General features: G+C 42.1%; 1 protein-coding gene across 1 annotated transcript; it reads left to right on the forward strand.

The window, feature by feature from the left end:
* The first annotated feature begins 11,060 nt into the window (after nucleotides 1-11,060).
* insig1 (insulin induced gene 1) lies at nucleotides 11,061-19,521 on the forward strand. Its single transcript, XM_070986353.1, has 6 exons — nucleotides 11,061-11,331; nucleotides 11,464-11,811; nucleotides 13,325-13,449; nucleotides 13,650-13,816; nucleotides 14,502-14,601; nucleotides 16,821-19,521. The coding sequence occupies exons 1-6, from the start codon at nucleotides 11,274-11,276 to the stop codon at nucleotides 16,848-16,850; spliced, it is 828 nt and encodes a 275-aa protein (XP_070842454.1). The 5' UTR covers nucleotides 11,061-11,273; the 3' UTR covers nucleotides 16,851-19,521.
* Nucleotides 19,522-20,162: the final 641 nt, after the last annotated feature.

The following is a 20,162-nucleotide window of genomic DNA, read 5'->3' on the forward strand; positions in this document are numbered from 1 at the left end:
AAATGTGGAAAGAAATATGCCGGCTAATTGCAAAGCATTGTTGTCAAACCTCTGAGTGAAAGGCTCCAGTTTTAATTAGAAGAGTATTAGAATCCTGCCCAACTTTATTTTCAATTTTCCAATGGCTGTTCTTCAACACGTTTAATTTCCATGATCGTTTAATAACCTCTACGTTGATTAAAGAGCATAATCAGCTTTACTCCTTTTTAATCTATTAAAGCAGTATCAGTCATTTCCTCAAGCCTTCTTCTGTGTCAAAGACTTTAATAGTATGGGCTCCCATATGTTGCACTGATGACATTTCTTAGCTCATTTTTCCTCCTGTTTGCTCAGGATCATTAACGAGACTGCGCGCACACACCTAATGTAACTACCCTGTGAGCCTGTTCCCCGCATGTACATTCAGATGCCTCAAGTGAGTGTCAAACGTAACACATCAGCGTCTCCATTTGACTTGCTGGATTGAGATTCCACCTTCAGGGCCTTATGAACCAAAAGAGATTCTCTTCGGCTCGACTCACAAGCACTCAGGCGTTGATGAAAGTCGTGCCCCTTTCAGAGTCTCGCTGCAGAGTGGCACGGTGCGACTTATCAATGAAACATAAAGAAAAATGTGAGGCTGATGTGCTTCATCTCTGCCCAGCGTGAAAATGTAAATGAGTTTCTGTAGGTGTCGTGTGAGGATTTCTGTACAAAACACCTCGCATTTACTCGCAGGTGATATTCCCTTGATCAGCGTTAGCAGCCCAGTCCTGTGGAGATGGGATGTGTCCCTGCTCAAAGTGTGGTGACGTCAAGCAGACCCACTTGACAGTCAAAGTAGGGTTTTTGATATGTATATTCGCTGAAATTATCATCGTTGTCTCACTATCTCGTGATTTCATTATCTGCAATTAGATGAAAAGAGAACTTTGGTAATAATTGCCTGCAATTATTGGCTAGCCGGCGCCAATTAGCATTTTGCTTGTTTCAGGATTTAAAAGTGCCCTGTAAACCGGCAACTGTAATAAACCTACGAGGAACAATTAGCTTTAAGGGGATGGTAATGACAGACTAAGTAGAAAACAATTTACCTGCAACAACAGCGTGGCCGCATAGCTTCAAGAGCAGAAATGGACACATCTTATTTCCCAGTGTGGCACATGGAGTAAATTCTACAAAACAGCTCTCATGCGACTGAAAACTTGTATTAGAACAATATGTAAGAACGGAAGGAAGGTGAGACTTTAACAAGAACCGTAGACCATGTGCATCTTTGAAACATGTTATCCCTGTCAAGTGAAATTCATTCACAGGTAATATGCACTCTGGAGGCGGCAGTGGAATGGAGAGTCACTTTTCTCTGACCCCTCAGGCCACCAGACGGGCTGTTATCGACAAATACGTCTGTCGCCTCGGTGGACCCTGCTGGAATCTTTAAAATGAGCTGAGGGAGATTTCGGCTGGAAATTGAAAATGTCTGCTTCCACTTACACTGAGAAAACAACTTAAGGACAATGTCCCTAAGTGACATTCTTTGCTTCTCTAATTTCCAATTTATGGTACAGCAGCGAGCATATAAATGTTTAATTAGTTTGTGCATTAAAAGTCTGTGAGCCTCGGAAAGTTTGCAGCGTGGTGTCAAATTCAAATTAATGTCAGGGACTTTAAGTTTCTTTCATAAACGTCACAGAGAAACTGCAGCTGAAGGACGTATGTTTTTGCTCTGGTGCCATAGCAACAGTCTTGCATTTACTGAGGAAATGATGTGAAGGACGTACATCACCTGACTTCATTCTCCTGTGGGACTAGCAGCTGAATCGGTGAGAAAATGATGAACTGCCCCACTTTGAAACAGGTGTAAACATGTGCTCTCACAGTCTAAAAATGGATCATGCAGCGGGAAGAACACTAAAAGCATGCAAGAATGAAAAGAGGGAAAATCCAGGTTAAAATCATCCCTTTTTCACTGTTATGTGGGTGCCATCTGCTGGTTATTCTTATGCAAAAACATAACTGTGCTATACTCAATTGTACCACTAGGAGGACACTGAAACAGCAGAGAAAAAGCACCATAAAATGTCACATCCTGCAGTGCTTGCAACTATTTTTCCGCAGATTAAGTCTTGTCTTGCCACACATGCTGCAGCACTATCGCTATTCTAACTTATCAGAGATAACAGATCAGCCTTACAGGCCGCCTCCCTCTGTCCAGTAATAACCCTGTAATATGTGCTGCCTTTTACCAGTCATCAAAAAGTGCAATAATGACATGTACCTAATAAATTTGTAATAAAATCTCTGAGTACATCCGTTCAATGGCTGATTGAGCTATTCAAGCTACACTTATTCAGCTCTTTCTGTCCAAACAGAATGCTGATCCACAACCAGAAACCAGCACTACTGGTTTGTCAACGGTGTTCGCAGAGAATATCTGTCAAGCTTTGTGATAAACCTTAAAATACAGTCACTTCAGAATCCCCCCAGTGTGGACAGGCGGTGCAGTGATGCAAGGCTGAAGAAACGATTTAAAACAAAAGAAAATCACATGCTGAGAACGCATCAAGGCTTCATCTGTGACAAGTGCAGGGCAGGCCAACAAGGACAATGGTAGGACAGTTGTGCGGGACACACTGTTCAAATCTCCAGCAAATCCTGTGACTTCCATAATCACATGATGTCAGCGAGTCTGAAGCTGTTCGACACAATCAAACCACATCTAACAGCCAATCAAGTTTAGGGCTGTGAGGCTTGAATTCATCTACTGGAATTCTTTCAGCTGACTTTTGCCTCGAGAACAGCTGTCAGAGAAGGCAAATTTACCCAAATATGTCACCTAAATCATGTAACACAGACTGGAAATAACTTGCTTGCAGGGTTGACTAACTATCAAATTTGCCTTTATATGTACGAGATTGCTAATTATGAAAAAATTGGATGGATTAAAGAGAAATATTAGGATTTTTTTTGAAGAGGTGATTGACTTTTCTTTTGCTATTATCTCCCTTTTGTAATATGGTGTTGTATCCTCTTAGTGCTGCTATCTAAACATATTCCTTTTTTTCAGTTTTTTGGCTTTATACTACATTAATGTGATTTATCGTCCTGCATGGGACATCCATCTGTTGTTGTTGTCACAGAATGTGATTGGGCATGTCATTTGTTTGTATTTATTTGTGGTGTTGCTGTAGGTTGATGGCACTGGGATGTAGCAGAGGTGTGTTTTTGTGGTGTTAATTGGTTCACTATGGAAATGATAATAAAATATTTATTATGTTTTATGAAAAGAAAAAATCATTCTTGAAAAAATGTTGCAAAATCTCTTTGTTGTTGGACTATTTTGTATTCATCATCCACCTTCACAAGTCTTATTTTGTTACACGTTCAGTTCAAATACTAAAAACTTCCAAAACAACATCTCTCGCCTCCTGAAAAGTATGTCACAGCTTATCCCAGCAGCGTAGGAATGATGTTAGGTTTTCTGCAAGTAACAGGGTCAAGTGGAAATCGTCTGAGAACAGTAAACAAGGCAAGTTTACTTTTTAACTTTTACGTTTTATTCCCACACCGGTCCTCTTTGGCAATAGGGTGTTCAGCGCTTGGCCTGACATGGGGCCACTATGTTAAATATTAAACTATGCTCAGAGGCAGGTCAGGAAGAGGTTGCCTCAGGTTAAGGTGGTGTGCTCAGATGGTCTCCAAAAGGCCTCACAGCTTCAGCAGGAGACTTGTTCATTATAAAACTGTTAATGAAGGGGAAGCTAAGCCTCGGAGTTGTGCCATCGTGTTCATTTTGGAAAGATAAAGGAACAGTTTCACATTTTGTGAAGCTTGTTTATTTGAAATTAGATGAGACTACCTTCTAAATTTGAAGGTACGGCCACTTAGCTTAGCTTAGTTTAAAACGGAGGCTGGCTCAGTCCAAAAACAACAAAAAACACCTACTAGCTCCTTTAAAGCTCACTAAGTAACATGTTTATCTTGTTTGTTTAACCCATACAAAAACTGAAGTATGTAATTAACCGTGATACTCGTTCAATAAACATTTAGCGAGCGCCAGCAGCAGCTTGCTTAGCTTTTTATGTTTATGTAACAATATATAACATGATAAACACCACGCTATAGAGGTCCTCGCCCTGTTTCCAGTCTTTATGCTAAACTAAGCTAACCGGCTGCTTGCTGTAGTTTCATATTTAGCCAGAGTGATATTGTTCTCCTCATCAAACTCTTTGCAAGAAAGCAGCTAAGCCAAAATGTTGAACTATTCTTTTAGACTCAATGTATTCAAACGATGCTATTGTATTAACTTCATTGGACAGAAAAGTCTGTCGACAGAATTCATGTGGCTTGATTCAGTGATGACTATCGGTGACCTTTTCTGGAGTTAATGACTGACAGATTTTTTGTTGTAGACATTTCCACCCGATTGAGTTTTATTAGCTAACAGTCATGTGTCCAAATCCCAGTAAAGACACTGTGAAGGGGTGCTGTCATAGTGAGCTGTCTGATTATTCACTGTCTGTGAAGCAGCTCCAGGATTTGTCCATGCATTATGTCGTCATTAAACTGTCTCATTGCTGTTTACTCGGGAAGACACTTGTTCAGATTTACGAAATTAAACACCCCTGAGCAAAACTGCAGACAAAAACACACAAGGTGTATTTTCACAGTGCTGTCCAACATTAAACAAACACCCTCTCTGCTCTCACTATCTCTCTTAGAGTCTCTCGCACAAATGTACCCAGCGAGGGAGTGGCTGTGATTGGTCGGGAATGACACCTGAGCAGACAGCCGGGGATAATTTAGAAAGCTGATTGGCTCTCTGAACCTTGCCGCTCATGGGCTCTTCTAGTGCAGCTGACTTGAATGGAGCTTTTGTGTAAATATGCCACATGTACAGGCTGGCAGGAACAGCATCATGAGCAGGGTGCTGTAGTCTAAATACAGCTGCCCTGCAACAAAGTGGCACCTTTACAGAGCTTCAAATTCTGTGAGATTATTAGAGGTTTTATTTGTGTTAAGTTTTGAGTTTGTGGTGTTGACTCCTGTTGACTAGACGGCACATAAATCATAAAGCGATTAAAAATACAGTCCAGCACCAGCCCCACTGTAGATACAGTACTTATCTCCTTGGTGCAATCAAAGGACGATAACTCGAGTGTTTTCCTCTAAAGAGAAGCAGTCATTAAAAGGTCAACAGCAGCAATAAGCTTAGCAGAGGGAAGTTCACAGATGATAAGAGCAGCAGGCAGTTTATCGCGACAGACACACAGTGAGGACTGTCTATCAACTTAAAGGAATATTTCCATATTTTGGGGAAGGCAGTTGCTTTTTTTTTTTTTTTTTTTTTTTGCAGTGAGTTAGAACAGAAGATCGATACCGCTCTCAAGTCTGTCCATTAAATATGAGGCTACAGTCAGCAGCCAGTTAGCTTAACATAAAAACTGGAAACAGGGCAGCAAAATCCACCTGCTGAAATGCACATACTCAATTATATTTGCCAACATGTGAGCTTTAGAGGTGCTGATAGCCACATTTTGTTCCCTCTGGACAGAGCAAAGCTAACAGTTTGCCCCTGTTTCCAGTCTTTATGCTGTGCTAAGCTAACCAGCAGCCAACTAAAGCTACATATTTACCGTTCAGACACAACAATGGTATTGATCTTCTCATTAAACTCCCAGCAAGAAAAGTTAATGAGCAGATTTCCCAAAGTGTTGAACTCCTTTCAACAGCCACATTGAATGCAAGTCACTGTGCCTGAGATAGCAACCTTTTATTTACTGAATAGCAGAGTTTGTTTGGCTTGTGGTTTTGATTCAGAATATGTTTATCATCCCTGAAGCCCAGCATGTTGTTTCTGTTGTGGTGTAATACACAGAAAATAAGCGTGCCGCGCAGGAGTAAGTGCAGGATCTGGCTATGAAAGAAGGTGAGCCTCTCTGAAACAATTTCGGAGCTGAACAGTAAAGAACAAAGGGGCTGGGAGATCGCATCCTGGTGCCACGCCCTCGGGCTGTAGAGTCAGGGCCTTTATGGCACCCTTTGTTAAGCAGCTTGATACACTCTATACCCCAGAATTCCCTTTCATCTTTCATGGCACAGGGAGAGAGAGAGCTCCTGAAAAGGTTGTGTGTATCCAGAGTACCCAGAATGCATTGAAGCGGTGGTGTTGGAAAAAGAAAGGCGATAAGGTTGGAGGATTCTGAGCAAACTACATTATTAACCGAGTCATAAAAAGGCAGTGATGCTGCAATTACCTGTGATGCATTTACATGAAAATACCATCTTTTTAATGTGTCTAAATGTGCGGTGTTTTAGCACTTAGACAGGAATAAACACAATGATTTTGACACCTGAGCGAGAAGGGATAAACAGCATGAAGCTGAAGCCGTTTCTGTCGTAATCAACTATCCGAGAGGTTGGATTAGGATGTTTCCCTTCATAATTTCACACAGGACTGAGGAAAGAAATTGTCAAGCTCCAGTTTGATAGATCAATTTACCAGCTGCTCCAGCAGGCTTTTCCTTTAGCTATAATTCAATCCCTCCCAGTCTAACAGCATAATCTATGACACGCTTGATCTGCTATTCATTTGAAGTGTCGTAGCATCCTGCTTTATCTTCTGATGTGGCTGAGACCTCCTCGGCGCCAGTGCCAGCTCTGCCGGTTGCTAGGAGCTATTTGCCATATGTAATTGTCATGGTTATTATGGCCCCGCATTAGCCAACATAAGACTTGTGATTTCAGCATCCACATTAATGCACATGTTACTGTCAGTAGAGGCACTAGAAGCTAAATTAAGACTCTAAAATCCTGCAGGATCTCTCTATTTTTCACTATTAAACGTATTTCCCTTCTTTCTAATATAAGATATTTAGTGTGTCTTCTCGTGTGGAAGTCATCTCAGGTCACCTATCCAACAGTGCACTTTTTCTTGGCAGATTAACACATACACACTCAAGCAAAAACAGAGCGCACACACACACTCACTGCTGTAGGCTTTTATCCTCAGGCACCTGGATTGCCAAGAATTACATAGAGAGAAACTTATTCATTTGGGGAACGTACACACACTCCTTCCCAGAGACAAGCCTTCAACATACTCATTTTGTCCTGAGGCGGAGAAGAATACTATTGCTGGATTACTGGGGCGTTGTAGTAGTCTGGGGCCTTGGGGAGCTCCCCGTAGGTGCACCCTTCTCATTTTGACCTCCTTTCCCCTTTTGTGAAACATGGAGGCTCTGGCGATTTATCTGTGTTGGCCACATGGCCCACTGAAATTAGGAGAGAGTAAATATGACTGATGTCATTATCTATGCATTGCAGCAAAGTGAATGTGTCTGAATGTTGGCTTAGGACCACAACAGCGCGTTTGTAAAGAGGTCATCAGTGAAGTGTATGCCATTATATCAAAGTGTGCTTTAAAAATAGATATGAAATGAGTGAGGAAGAAAAGGAAACCTGCTCAGATGGTTAAAAAGCCGAGTTTCCTCTTTGACAGTCTTCTCATCCAATAAGATATGCTGTATTTGTTCAAGCCTTCTGCAGACACCAACATGACTCTAAGCACTCAGAAATGAGACGTGGGACAAATGCAAACTTTTCAACCCTCAATATACTTTCATGCTTGACTTGTTTGGTACAAAGTCGTGAAACAGCTCCAGTGGAGTGCAGCTGTGACATTTATATTTAACCATTCAGTTATCGCTGCCATTTTAGAAATGGAATTTTCTCATTCTATTCAAGTGGAACCAATTCAAACACAGTCAATTTGAATGTGCCGTCTGGAAGCTGTAATACCTATAAGATGACTTGTATATCCATACGTGATACTAACATTAAAAAACTCATTTTGAAACTGCTCTGGTGAGACTAAGAAAGCTCCTTTATCTTTTAAAGTGTGTGATGACATGGTTAGTAACTCGGGCTTTAGAAGAAAGGAGCTTCCCTTCCCCTCCGCATGCCATCACTGTTAAGTCTACGCCATGCTAGCTGCTCTCTTAGACTGCACTTAGACACAACATGTTTTTAACTAAATGTTAGCATCAGTGTGCTAAAGTGCTCACAATGACAATGCTAACATGCCGATGCAAAGCAGGCATAATGTTTACTGCTATCACCATCTTAGAATGGCATATGAGCATGTTAACAATTGCTCATTTAGCACTAAACACAAAGTATAGTACAGTAGAGTGCATGAATGTATGCGCCACAATTCATAGACGTGTGATATGGAAACACGTCTGGACTATCTTCTCCTTGATTAATAAAAGAAAAAACTCAATGAGAACAATGTGAGTAACTGTTGGTCAATATCGTTTCTCACTCAATATTATCAGACAAATCTGGAACAGCTCCAAGGTCCCAGCTTATCGATAACTACAGACAGCAGAGTCTCCCAACATAAGGTGTGCAAAAGCATCTGAGGCCTCACAGGTTAACTCCCAAGTCAATGCATAAATCAAACACTCCTTCGTATCCACAAATTACCGGTGCAACATTTCACTCAAAACCGCAAATGTGAACCTCACGGTGGTGCTGAAGGAGAAGCTCACTTGTTCCTCATCAGGTTATGTCATGTAGGAATCAGGAAAGTCTGTGCAGAATTTAGTGCCAATCCATTCAGTAGAAGATGAGATTCAGACAGGTGACAAATGAAAGGCAAAAACACATGAGAGGAGAAACATAACGAATGCAGATGCTTCAAAACAGGTGCACTGCATGGTACAATTAAGCAGTTAACATCCAGTCATGCTCTGTGGCATGTAGAAAAATGCTGAGCAGGCCCAGCTGATTCTGATTTTGTATCAAGATGAAAAGAGGAAAAGATTTAAGTGATCTGAAAGAGGGTTAATTGCAGAGGTACAGATGGCAGGAGCTTCAGTCACTGAAGCTCAGACTGCTCAACTGGCTCGTGTTTCAATAGGAACAGTGGCTGAAGTGGCATCTGCATTTAGACCTATAGTTGTTCAATATGTAAGGAAAACAGAAGAGCAACAATTCTTCAGGTGACTGAGGATGTCAGTGCAGGTCCATCAACAACTGCGCAGAGAGTGATATTATAGCACAGCTGCAGAGCATAAACACATCATTACAGAGATGAATGCACATTTGAGAGTTCAGTGGTGCAAAGATCATCTGCACTGGTCTACAAACACATGGAAAAAAAAGAGATGTTCAGATGAGTCATCCTTCACTATAGGCTTGACAAGTCAGTGAGTGCATGTGTGGCACGCAGCAAGAAAGCAGTACAGGCCTGAATGCTTGGCCCCAAGTGGGGGATCTGGTGGTTCTGTTATACTGTGGGGGGCATTTTGCTGGCATGGTTTGGGTCCCCTTGTCTGCTTAGAGGGAAGGGTCACTGCAAATCAATACAAAGCTGCTCTGAGTGATCACTGAATGGTATGACGAGTCTGAAAATGATGTGTTGTTGCAGTCACCAGAACCCAATTGAACACCTATGGGAGATTTTGAACTGATGTGTGACATCGCTCTCCACCACCATCATCAAAACACCTACAGAGGGAATATCTTATGGAAGAATGGCACTTGAAGAAGAGTCAGGGGGATCGCCAAAGTCATTAGGGTTCATCATCTGGAGAACATGAAAGTCTGGCAATCCATCTAACAGGACCAACAGACTGACACCGCAATTCCTAGAGCCATGCCGCAGCCATGCCATGGCTAAAAGTCTCCAGTGTGCCTGCAGTGTTTCCATGTGTATTTTCATAAATATAGTTATTGGTGTTTTTATTTATTTATTTTTTTTAACTCTCAGTAATTGGGGCATTGTTTCCTCCACATGGCACATCAAATCAGCCATAAAAACAAGAGATAAATTCAGCAGTTGGGTTTCAGGCTCTGAAGCTGAACAGTTGGTGACAACCAGAAAGCAGTCCCCACACTGCACCAATACCCTGAGACATCAGCGCCACAGATAATTACACCAAAAAAAGGTTTTTAATTAAACTTAATTGAAAAGAAATGGTATCAGATTGATATGCTCTCTGTTTTTGTTTACCAAATTCGCTGTTGGTCATGAAGCATCGCTTTGTTCTGCAAGCCAATTTGCATGGAAAAGATGATTCATCCATGGTATTACTTTCTGCAAATTGCCAACAGCTGAAATTGAGTAAATTTGGCTTGGGACTTTTTGACAGTTAAATATCAATAACTATAAATTTTCATGAATCTCACTGGAGTAACAATGTGGTGTCGTCTCATAAAAATGTTTTCGCAATTCTGTGTTCCCTTATGCATGTCCTCAGACACGGTGAAAAACAAAACATGCACCTACAGATGTTTTTCACTGCACGTATGCAGTGGGTGGAGGTTTGTTATCGTACTGCCCTATATACACCGGGCTGGGCTACATAGGCTCTTGCAAAACATGTTTCCATGTTTTTGTCGGGCCTTGAAATACTATGTCATCCGGTGACTGAACCTTATCCATTCACATTATCTCTGACTGACGTGCAAAGGCCCTACATGTCTCCCTTGCACACTCCTCTTCGCAAGCCATAGATCCTCTAACCTGACACAAAGTTCAACAAACTCTAAGATGAGGAAAAGGCTGTGCCACTAATCCAGTTTCCCAAGGGCTGCTTATATAAAGGTACCTGTGCAGGAGATTGGAACTAGTTTGTGGAGGTGCAGCCTGCTGGAGTAGCTAGCACGTTGAGGAGCAACTTTTAAGCTCTGCTTTCAGTCTGGTACTGAACACATACTTCCTTTTCTTTCTTTCCTTTCCACTGTGTATCTCTAATGCAGCTGTGGATTTCAGTTTATCCTGGGCTACTTTTATTATATTTTGCACCACTACATCTTTATGTTTGCTCCTCTGATAACTCATTTAATTCATGAAATCTACTGGATCCCTGCTTTTGCCTCTAACTCCTCGGATTCTCTTTAAAGTTACATGTGTTTTGCAGCCTTTTAAAGTAGTTTCCACTTTCACTTCAGCTCTCCAGCCTCCTGCTTTACGCGTCTGTTCCGGACGAGGGGGCGGTGGGGTGGCGACACGTCATATCAGCCGCCGCGCTCTGATTGGCTGCCGATTCTCACCCGACACAGCTGTGATTGTTTTCTGCAGAGGAAGCTCTTGCCCCCGGTATGAGCTCTGTGCTGTGGAATGGAGCAGCACTGCGTTTTTTGTGCCCCCTCTCTCTCAGTGTGTTTGTGTGTGAGTGTGTGTGTCTGCTAACGATGATGTGAACAAAACAACGTGATTGCAGCTCTTGTTGTAACGAGAAGGAAAACAAGGAAGCGATCCCCGTTGAGACCCGGAGGCGCGAATGAACAGGACTGGAGGTTTCTCATTGGAGCAGACACTGAAGACGTCTGGAGATCAAGGTAAGGATTAAGGATCACAGTCTTTTGTTATTATAACGTCATTTAACTATGCGTCTCCCCACTTGTGAGCCAAGTGTATATATTCTGTCACGAACATGCCTCTCATTTTACCCCTCGTCCCCTCTTCTGCAGCCCTAAAGTGCCAAATGCCCAGACTAGAGGACCACTGCTGGAGCTGCTCCTGTGCACCAAGGGTTGAGACCAAGCATCCATCTGGAGCGAAGTGGTTTGCATCCAAAGCTGAAGAAATGATGTCCATCATCACCTCAGTGCTCAGCAATGCGTACGGCTCTCTGCACGACGTCCGGACGGCCAACCTGATCCGCCGGGGTCTCGTCCTCTTCACCGTCGGAGCGTTTCTCGCCCTGGTGCTCAACTTGCTACAGATACAAAGAAATGTCACACTGTTTCCCGAAGAGGTGATGACAACTTTGTTTTCGTCCGCCTGGTGGATCCCACCATGCTGCGGCACAGGAGCCGGTGAGTGGACCCCACGCCGGTCGAAAAATGTTAATTAGTGCGTTATAAATAGTTGTGGAGGGCAGTTTGACCTCGGTTATCAGTAGTTTGCTGCTAAGTTTGGGACAAAGGAATGCAGAGAGGGGAGGGGTTACAGTACAGAAGACTTTTCCATATGATAAAGACTAAAATGAAGCCAGAAAATTCAATTTTCCTATCATTTATGGCCGCTAAAAGTCTGGAAATCATCGATGTGAGGTTATGCACATCACCCACCATACTGTGCTGTACAGTAGTACAATTTTAAACTATTTAAGACACAAAAAACTCAACACTTCTGTTTTGGCACTGCTAGCAACTACTGTATGATCAGGTGATAGTGAATCATTATTCGGCTTTGTTTTTGTAACCTATTATACAAGCCTTCCTCTCTCAGGCTATATTAGTCTTGATGGTTTTGTCTGGCAGTCGGTTATGAAAAAACAATTGACTCAGTACAGATGGTAGCGATTCTCGACCTCTGATTGGCCGCAACAGCCGGACACGAGGTGAGCTGCGCACTGATTGGCTCGTGTCATAACGGGTGAGCTAAGGGGGAGGTGCTAAGGCCAGGAACCAGGAAGCGGGGAAAGATAAAAAAAAAAACAGCATACATACTCAGCTCCTCCTCCCATGTGCTGCAGGGCAGAAAACAAATGAAAGAAGAGGAGTAGCAACACGTCTGAGCGATCTGTTGACATTAGTTTGTGCCTGTCAGTGTCTCCCAGGGTCATGTAGGAGCTTTTTTTTACGATCTTCATTGTTTAATCCAGGTGCTTGTAGTACAAAGCACCAAGTTTACAGGAAACTTTTTGTCTCTTTCTGTCTCCTGTATTCTCAATTATTGCTGCACCTCACATTTATTTTCTTTCTGTTGGTCTATCAGTTATTTTTTTTTCTATAAACACATAAATTGTCTAGCTTCTAAAATGTTAGAGAGTAATTTAAAAGGTCTTTCGCTTGTCCCCACAGTGCAAGAGGATGTGCACAAATTGCTTGTCTTATCCCAGCTGCTGTCTGAGACCCAAAGATAAAATGACGATACCTAATTCCAGCTTGTAAAGTGTGGGGATTTGCTGCTTGTCTTTGTCTTATGTGATGGTGAACTAAATATCTTTTGGGTTTTGGTGCGATGCTGGCACAAAACAAGCATTTTGAAGACATTGCCATGGGCTTTTTATGCTTGATTGGCAATAAGAGTAGAGAGTATAAAAGAAAAAGGGAGCTCAACATTACACAAAACCAAGGATCACATCAAAAGAACAGCCAAAGATAAAAGAGAAGTTTAAGAGGCAGAATTAAAAACAAAACTGAATTCATTTTTCAGCCGTTTTAAGTGTATGCAGGTGTCTAAATCAGTCACTAATTATGGAAGCGCGTGTTCAGCAAATAGAATAATCCCACACAGCAGCTCCATGACAGGATTTGCCTGCTGGCGTTTCACAGAATTTCTGCTTATCTCATGTAATTCGGGTCTGTTTGTTCCTTTTCACAGCTGTTGTCGGCCTGCTGTATCCCTGCCTCGACAGCCATTTGGGAGAGCCGCACAAGTTCAAGAGGGAGTGGGCCAGCGTCATGAGGTGCATCGCGGTGTTCGTCGGGATCAACCACGCCAGTGTTGTATCCTCTCATAAAGATCTCACCTTGTAGATTTCTAAATGTTTTTTGTTTAATTTTTATAGAACAGGGTGCCCGCCCTGCCTCACCCATAAGAAGTGATGTAGCTTGGTGCCTGCGGCTCATCCAAATATTTGAGTAAGAGCTAATGTCACGCTAGCGTCAACCTGTTTGAATTTGTCCCTAACTGCCCCATAACACAGAAACTAGACTTCGACAACAACGTACAGCTCTCCCTAACGCTCGCGGCCCTGTCCTTGGGCCTGTGGTGGACATTCGACCGGTCCAGGAGTGGCTTTGGCTTGGGCATCACCACTGCCTTCCTGGCTACTGTGTTCACACAGCTGCTGGTCTACAATGGAGTCTACCAGTAAGTTAGCCAGTAACTCTCATCCTCTGTAATAAAACTGCGTTTAAGTACAAGGGGAGTAATACGTAGTCTTTTGTCATCATTAATTACTGGTTCGTATCGCACCACAATAAAAACCACATTGCTTAGCTTAACTGTTGATTATACAACAGTGAGGTAAACCCTGCCCTGGTTTCAATGAAATAGATAAAATACCTGTAAGTGCGATTAAATCGAAAAAGATGTGACAGATAACGCTTGAGGAGTTATATTTCGGGAAGCCCCCTCGTCTCTGGGAGCCCAATTAACGGGCTCTCCTAACGGCTTCAGTGGCACATCATCAAAACTACACGGCTGAGAAAAGGGATAGTTGTTCACGGTAAGAAGTTCAAAAGGCAGCTGCAGCTTCTGCTGACTTTACGAGGAAGAAACAGAGAGGGGAAAAATGAAGGGAGGTAATTATGATTTCAAACATGACTTGTTTTGTGTGTTTTCTCAGAGATCTGTCTTCGGGGGCTGTCTCTTAGAGTTGATGTGTTTCTTACTCTGTGGCATCTTGCAACATCTTATTTAGCTTTTGAAGGGCTTGTTGTGTTTTTTGACCTCCTCTGAAGAGGTCAGAGGTCGGGATCAGCCACAGAACAGTGTCACTAAACCTGCTCTGCATTATGAAGAAGGATCAAATGAGATGATTTCTGTCTTGCAGGTATACGTCTCCGGACTTCTTGTATGTACGCTCCTGGCTCCCATGCATATTCTTCTCAGGCGGTGTGACTGTGGGAAACATTGGACGGCAGCTTGCTATGGTAAAGTCTGCAGCCATTTCTAATATGTAATCCTGTAATTTAAGCCTCGGAGATTTAAAATATAACAGATGATTCCATTATTTTAAATGAAATTCAGGTATCTGATCAGTGGTGATAGCCTCACTCTGTATTAAAGCAATGAAATTCTGTTAATCTATAATAGAAATAAATCAGCGCAAAGTGTCGATAAGTTATGAAAAAGCATATGTGTTCATGGGAAAAACTAATATCAGCATTTATGTCGTCCGACTGTTGGATCTCTCAGTGGGAAATGTGAGCAGAGTGAATGAATTAATCCAAACAACTCAATGCTGCACAATCATTGTGTTTTAAAGCAGAGTTTAGGTCCCAAAGTTTGGCATTCATGTTTCAATCTGCAAGGTTTTTTTTATATATTTGTAGCTTGAAGTAACGTATGTGTAATATCTAAAAACTGAACAAGGAGACACATTTTGCCATCTTCTCTTTTAACTTTTGGGTGAACTGCTTCTTTTAAAGAGCCACCAACCAGCTGCAGTTTTCAGTGGAAAGTGGAACAATTCGCTAAGATTATAGCTCAGCCATAAACACCTGTGACTCCATGTGAGCCTTTCATATTGGCGAAACATTATCCCTCCACCTTTAATCAGTATCTGCCTTCAAACATTCGTCTTAAGTGTGGAACAGAAAAAGGTGACTTCAAAAGACTCTATACGTGCCTTATTCGCAATTATTCATCTGAACCACGACAGCCAATAACATTGTCAGATGGTTTGTAGTTGTGCAAAGTGCACTGGACGCCCCCCTTCCTTCATAATTATCCCATCCAGGCAGCTTTGATGTCTTCATTAAGCTTGTGCCCGGAAGCCTCACCTCATTCTGTCTGTAAAGTAAGAGTCCCGTCACTCCCTCAGTTTGACTCAGTGAAAGCGTGAAAGCAGATTAAGGGCTGTTGTTTTTCACAGTCGTGGCGAGACACAGAGCCAGTCAGGACTCGGCTGACCAGAGGGTCATTTGCTACTTGTTGTTTTTGTTTGTGATGAGGCCTGAGGAATGTTGGCACAAGTCTGCACTCGTGTTTTTGTTCTCTGTTTTTCTCTCTCTCGCTTCAGTGAGTCATTTATGAGAAGGATCAGGAGGAACATGAGACTCTTTTTTTTTTTTTTTTTAAATTAAGGATTAAAGATTGTAACAATCTGTTCGGCACATTAGCCATGCAGAATAAAAGCTCTTGTACTTATTAGATTTGCTTTAAAGCTGAATGGCTAATAATTTTACCGGCTTATTTGAGGTTACAGTCAGGTGTGTCGCTTAAAAGATCGTACAGTTCAGCACACAAACTGTTCACATTGTGTCTGAATACATTTCAACGGTTTTTGATGGCTAAAATGAGCAATGGGAAAAGCAGAGTGCAGTTTCCTCCTGCTGAGCAAGCACTACTTTCTTCCTCTATGGTACAAATGTTCAGTTTCCATTTGAGGAAAAAAGGGAACTGAAACTAAAATGTTTCTTTTCTTAAAGGTGTAACGTGTTATGTCAGAGATATCCACTGAAGTTAGCATGCTAACCAGCTAGCTCCAGCCTGCTTTGTACCTCAGGAGGCGAAAGTCTGGTAGCGTAGCTCCTGTAGTTTCAGCTGTTGGTCTCTTGTTCTGTTGTCCGCAGCGTGAACATTAACAATCCCCCGCTGCTCCGACGTCTCTGTCAGGACAGATTCCAGTCAGCTGAGAGGGCCACTAGCTGCACGGCCGACTGAGCTAACTAGCTAGCTACAGCCAAAGCTAGCTACAGCAAAGAGTATAGTGAGCAGCAGTTAGCGGTAACTGAGGATATGCTCCTATTTGTCTAGAACAACCTTCGACAGTCAAACTGTATCTTTTAAAACTTATCTTGAAACTTAAAGTTGTCCTGATTTGTTCTTAGAGCAGTAACAGTTCCACATTTACAGGAAAATCTGGAAATTGTTGACAGAGTTTGGTTCAAGCTAGTTCAGTTTGGAGCCAACTGGAAACTCAAACTAATGTGTTTGTGTGTGTCTTGCAAATGAGTCACCTGAGGGCGTTACAAGGCAGAACATAACAACAGTTTGAGTGATCTACGTCTGTGCTCGCATCGGAGCCACTATCAGGATGCAGTAAAGAAGCTACTCTGATGTTCTAACTGTTTTTCTAATTGTTGCGTCACTCATTGATTGATCAATTTGCCATTAACACCGGGCTACCTCTCTATCTCCCCCTCAGGGTGGTGTCGAGAAACCCCACATGGACTGAACGGCGGAAACGCAGACAGCCAGGTGAAGGACGGCCGATGTAAAAATGGACAAGTTATGTGAAGAACGAGACGAATAACAGGAGAAAGAGACTCATTGTTTTGACGTCATCCTTTGTTCTCGTAACAGTGCGGGTCAGAAAAGCCCCTCATCTAACGTGCCATGTCCTCCACACCTCCTTGTGGCCAAACCACCTCCCCCTCCGACCTCTGTTGTACTCCATTAGCATTAAGGCTTCCTTCACGCTAGACAGGAAGATGGTGTTTGCCTTTTTTTCGTTGTTTTGAAGTGAACTGTTGATTGGTTTTATTTTCATGCTGGAAGTACGTGTCTTTCAGCAGTTTATGGAGTGGAAGCGTGCGTGTGTGTGCTTTAGTGTGGCTGTAACCTGGTCTTAGCAGAGAAGTCACGAGGGGGCTGCTATAATGTCTTTTTTTTTTAAGCCTGAATTTAATATGATCATAAAAGGGAAATCTAGTATGAGTGGGCAAAAAAAATGTCTTCACTCTCACGTAGAAATGTATTCAGCGGCCTCGGTTGCGTCACTGAGGCACAGGACAGATGTATGTTCCCATTTAAACCAAATTAAGTATTTATTTTATCATTTTTGAATGACCCGTAACCAAATATTTGATAATGAATGATGCTTCAAGTGCTGAAAGGAATAGGTTGACATTTTCTGAAATGTTTGGGAAATTGCTTCCTTGCGGAGAGTTAGATGAGAAGATTGACACCACTGTCATACGTGTACGGTAAATATGTAGCTAAAGATAGCAGCTGGTTAGCTTAGCTTTGTACAAAGGCTGGAAACAGGGAAACAGCGAGCCTGGCTATGCTAAAGGTAACAAAAGCCACCCACCTGCATCTTGAAGCTCGCTAATTAGCGTGTTATAGGTTCCTAATTAAATTCAAACTTAAAATGCTATGCTAAGTGGCTACCAGCACTAGCTACATATTTACCATTCAGACATGAGTGGTGTCTATCATCTAATTTTAGTTGAACTACATCTTTAAAGTGACTATAGAATAGAAGATTGATACCACTACCATACTGTATTTGTACTGTAAACTCGTAGCTAAAGACAGAAGCCAGTTAGCTTAGCCTAGCTCAGCACAAAGACTGGAAACAGGGGGAAATGGCTAGCCTGGCTCTGCTGAAGTTAACAAAATCTGCCCACCAGCATTTCTAAAGCTTACTAATTAACACATTATGTCTAGTTTGTTTAATTCAAACTTAAGCTAAGCTAACTGCTTGCTGCTGGTGCTTGCTACATGTTTACCGTACAGACACGAGTGTTATCAGTGTTCTCCTTAGGTTTCCAAGAAATATGTACAGGAGTGCCAACTACCACTTTGTCCTAGCTGATATTCACTTGTATATATGATGATTCACTTCAAGTGTTAAGAAATTTGGAGCAGAAAATGCAAACTGTTTAGGTCCCTCAGTGGGAATTAGTCGTATTTACCTGTGAGTGGTGTCATATTGGGAGCTTTCCGTCAGCACAAAATCACATTGTAGCCTACTTGTTGGAAAACTGCGCAGACGTTCAGTGTGTTGTTTCGTCTGTTTCTGACACGTTTCAGACAGACAGACAAAGGATTGTTTCGTAAAGAGGAGAAGACGTCAAAGCATTAGCCTGGACTGAAAGACATGCACTTTTTTATTTTATTTTTTTAAATCACCAGAGTGATGAAAAGCCACCATGGTGGTCCGTGTTTTGAAAGAATGTACCCGGAGTTTACTACAACAACTTTTGCCAGCATTAGTGGTTCATGTCAAACCAGTTTCTACCACTTTCCACTGATGATTTTTCCTTTATGACCAGGTGTTAAATGTCTTGTACAACAGACCTGTGATTCCCATCAAACGTTTTACTGTGCTATCGTACACATTTCCCACTTTAAATTGTATCTTCAAGCTCGTGCTAACAGTTTGGGAACATACAGCGGTTGAAGGAGAGGGCAGGACATTATTACTTAAGATTTGCAATCTGTGATTGCCTGTGTATTATAGAATGTAGTGCTTTTGTCACTATAACAGTTTAGTTTTATCATTTGTACAAACATAATGACATTATTGCTTGTATGTATAATGGCTTGCCTATGTAATCAGACAGGTATTATTACCATACTAGACCAACAGTATGTTAGTTAGTGTTTGGGGGTCTAGAGGATTAAGTGCAATCAGAGTATACATGAGCCGATTATTCTTCCTTATTTATTATTATTTCTGACAATGGCTAAAAAAAATTATAACTTGTAAGTATATGCAGTGTGGATACTTCAAAAAAAAGCAATAACATCTTTGTTTTTTGTGAACAAGATTTTGTTTGTCAGAGATTACATGCCTTTTAGAGTCAATACCAATGACTCTCACCAGAGAGAAAACATAAAAAATCTATTGTGTCAAACTGTTGTAAAAAATCTCATTTAGTAGCATTATGGAAGGAAACCTGATTTATTTTTTTAAATACTTTCTTGTGGCAGATCACTTCAGGTTGAATCTGCTGACATTCAGGTGTGCTAAACTGAAGAGGAAGCTTTATTTTTTTGAGGTGGTGAAGCACCTTCTGTTTCGATGTTTCAGAGTTTCTGTGTGTGTCTGATATTTCAGCTGTGTATCGTTTTTGCTACCATGGATTTAAGTGAAAAATAAAAACACCCGACAAGGATGTCTGCCTATGGTCGTAACTCGCATGTGGGACTTGAAGGGATTCAAAAGGAGTTTTTTTTTATAGGAGGTGGATGAGACTCGTGTGTCTGGTGCTCACGCGTTCATTCTATTTCAATCAGAGAGAAAAGCAGGAACTAAACCCTCTCTTTGGTCATTCTGCCTCTGATTACCAGACACCAGCCTGGTTACACGTCTCAACAGCTTCCATGAAACAATAGCCCTCTGATTTTTATTTTATTTTATTTGGGGTGGGGGGTTCACTGCAGCTCCAGCTCAATCGCACCGGAGCTTTCTGGGGTGCTGACGACGGCATTTTGTTGTGTCTGCTGTCACAGCCAAGTTGAATAGATGAGGACACTCTTTTGTCCGGGGTCTCTGTCAGTCTCCAGAGCCATTATAATGTCTTCGGCTGCATCTTCCCTCTCTCCCTCCTCTCCCCTCCTCTGTAAGACCCCTCCCTATCCCCCCCAAAAACCCCTGAAACTACCCCTCCACCCCCTCTGTGTCACTGGGATCATGAGGAACTGCCCTCCTCCCCCTCCTCTGTCTACCCCCTCTCTCTGAACACGCCTTTCTGGAGGGCAGACTTCTATTTATACCTAGCGGGGGACTGACAGTTAACCTTTTGCACTGGGGGAA

This window comes from Chaetodon trifascialis, chromosome 18 (assembly GCF_039877785.1).
Source record: "Chaetodon trifascialis isolate fChaTrf1 chromosome 18, fChaTrf1.hap1, whole genome shotgun sequence".
Lineage (NCBI taxonomy): Eukaryota > Metazoa > Chordata > Actinopteri > Chaetodontiformes > Chaetodontidae > Chaetodon > Chaetodon trifascialis.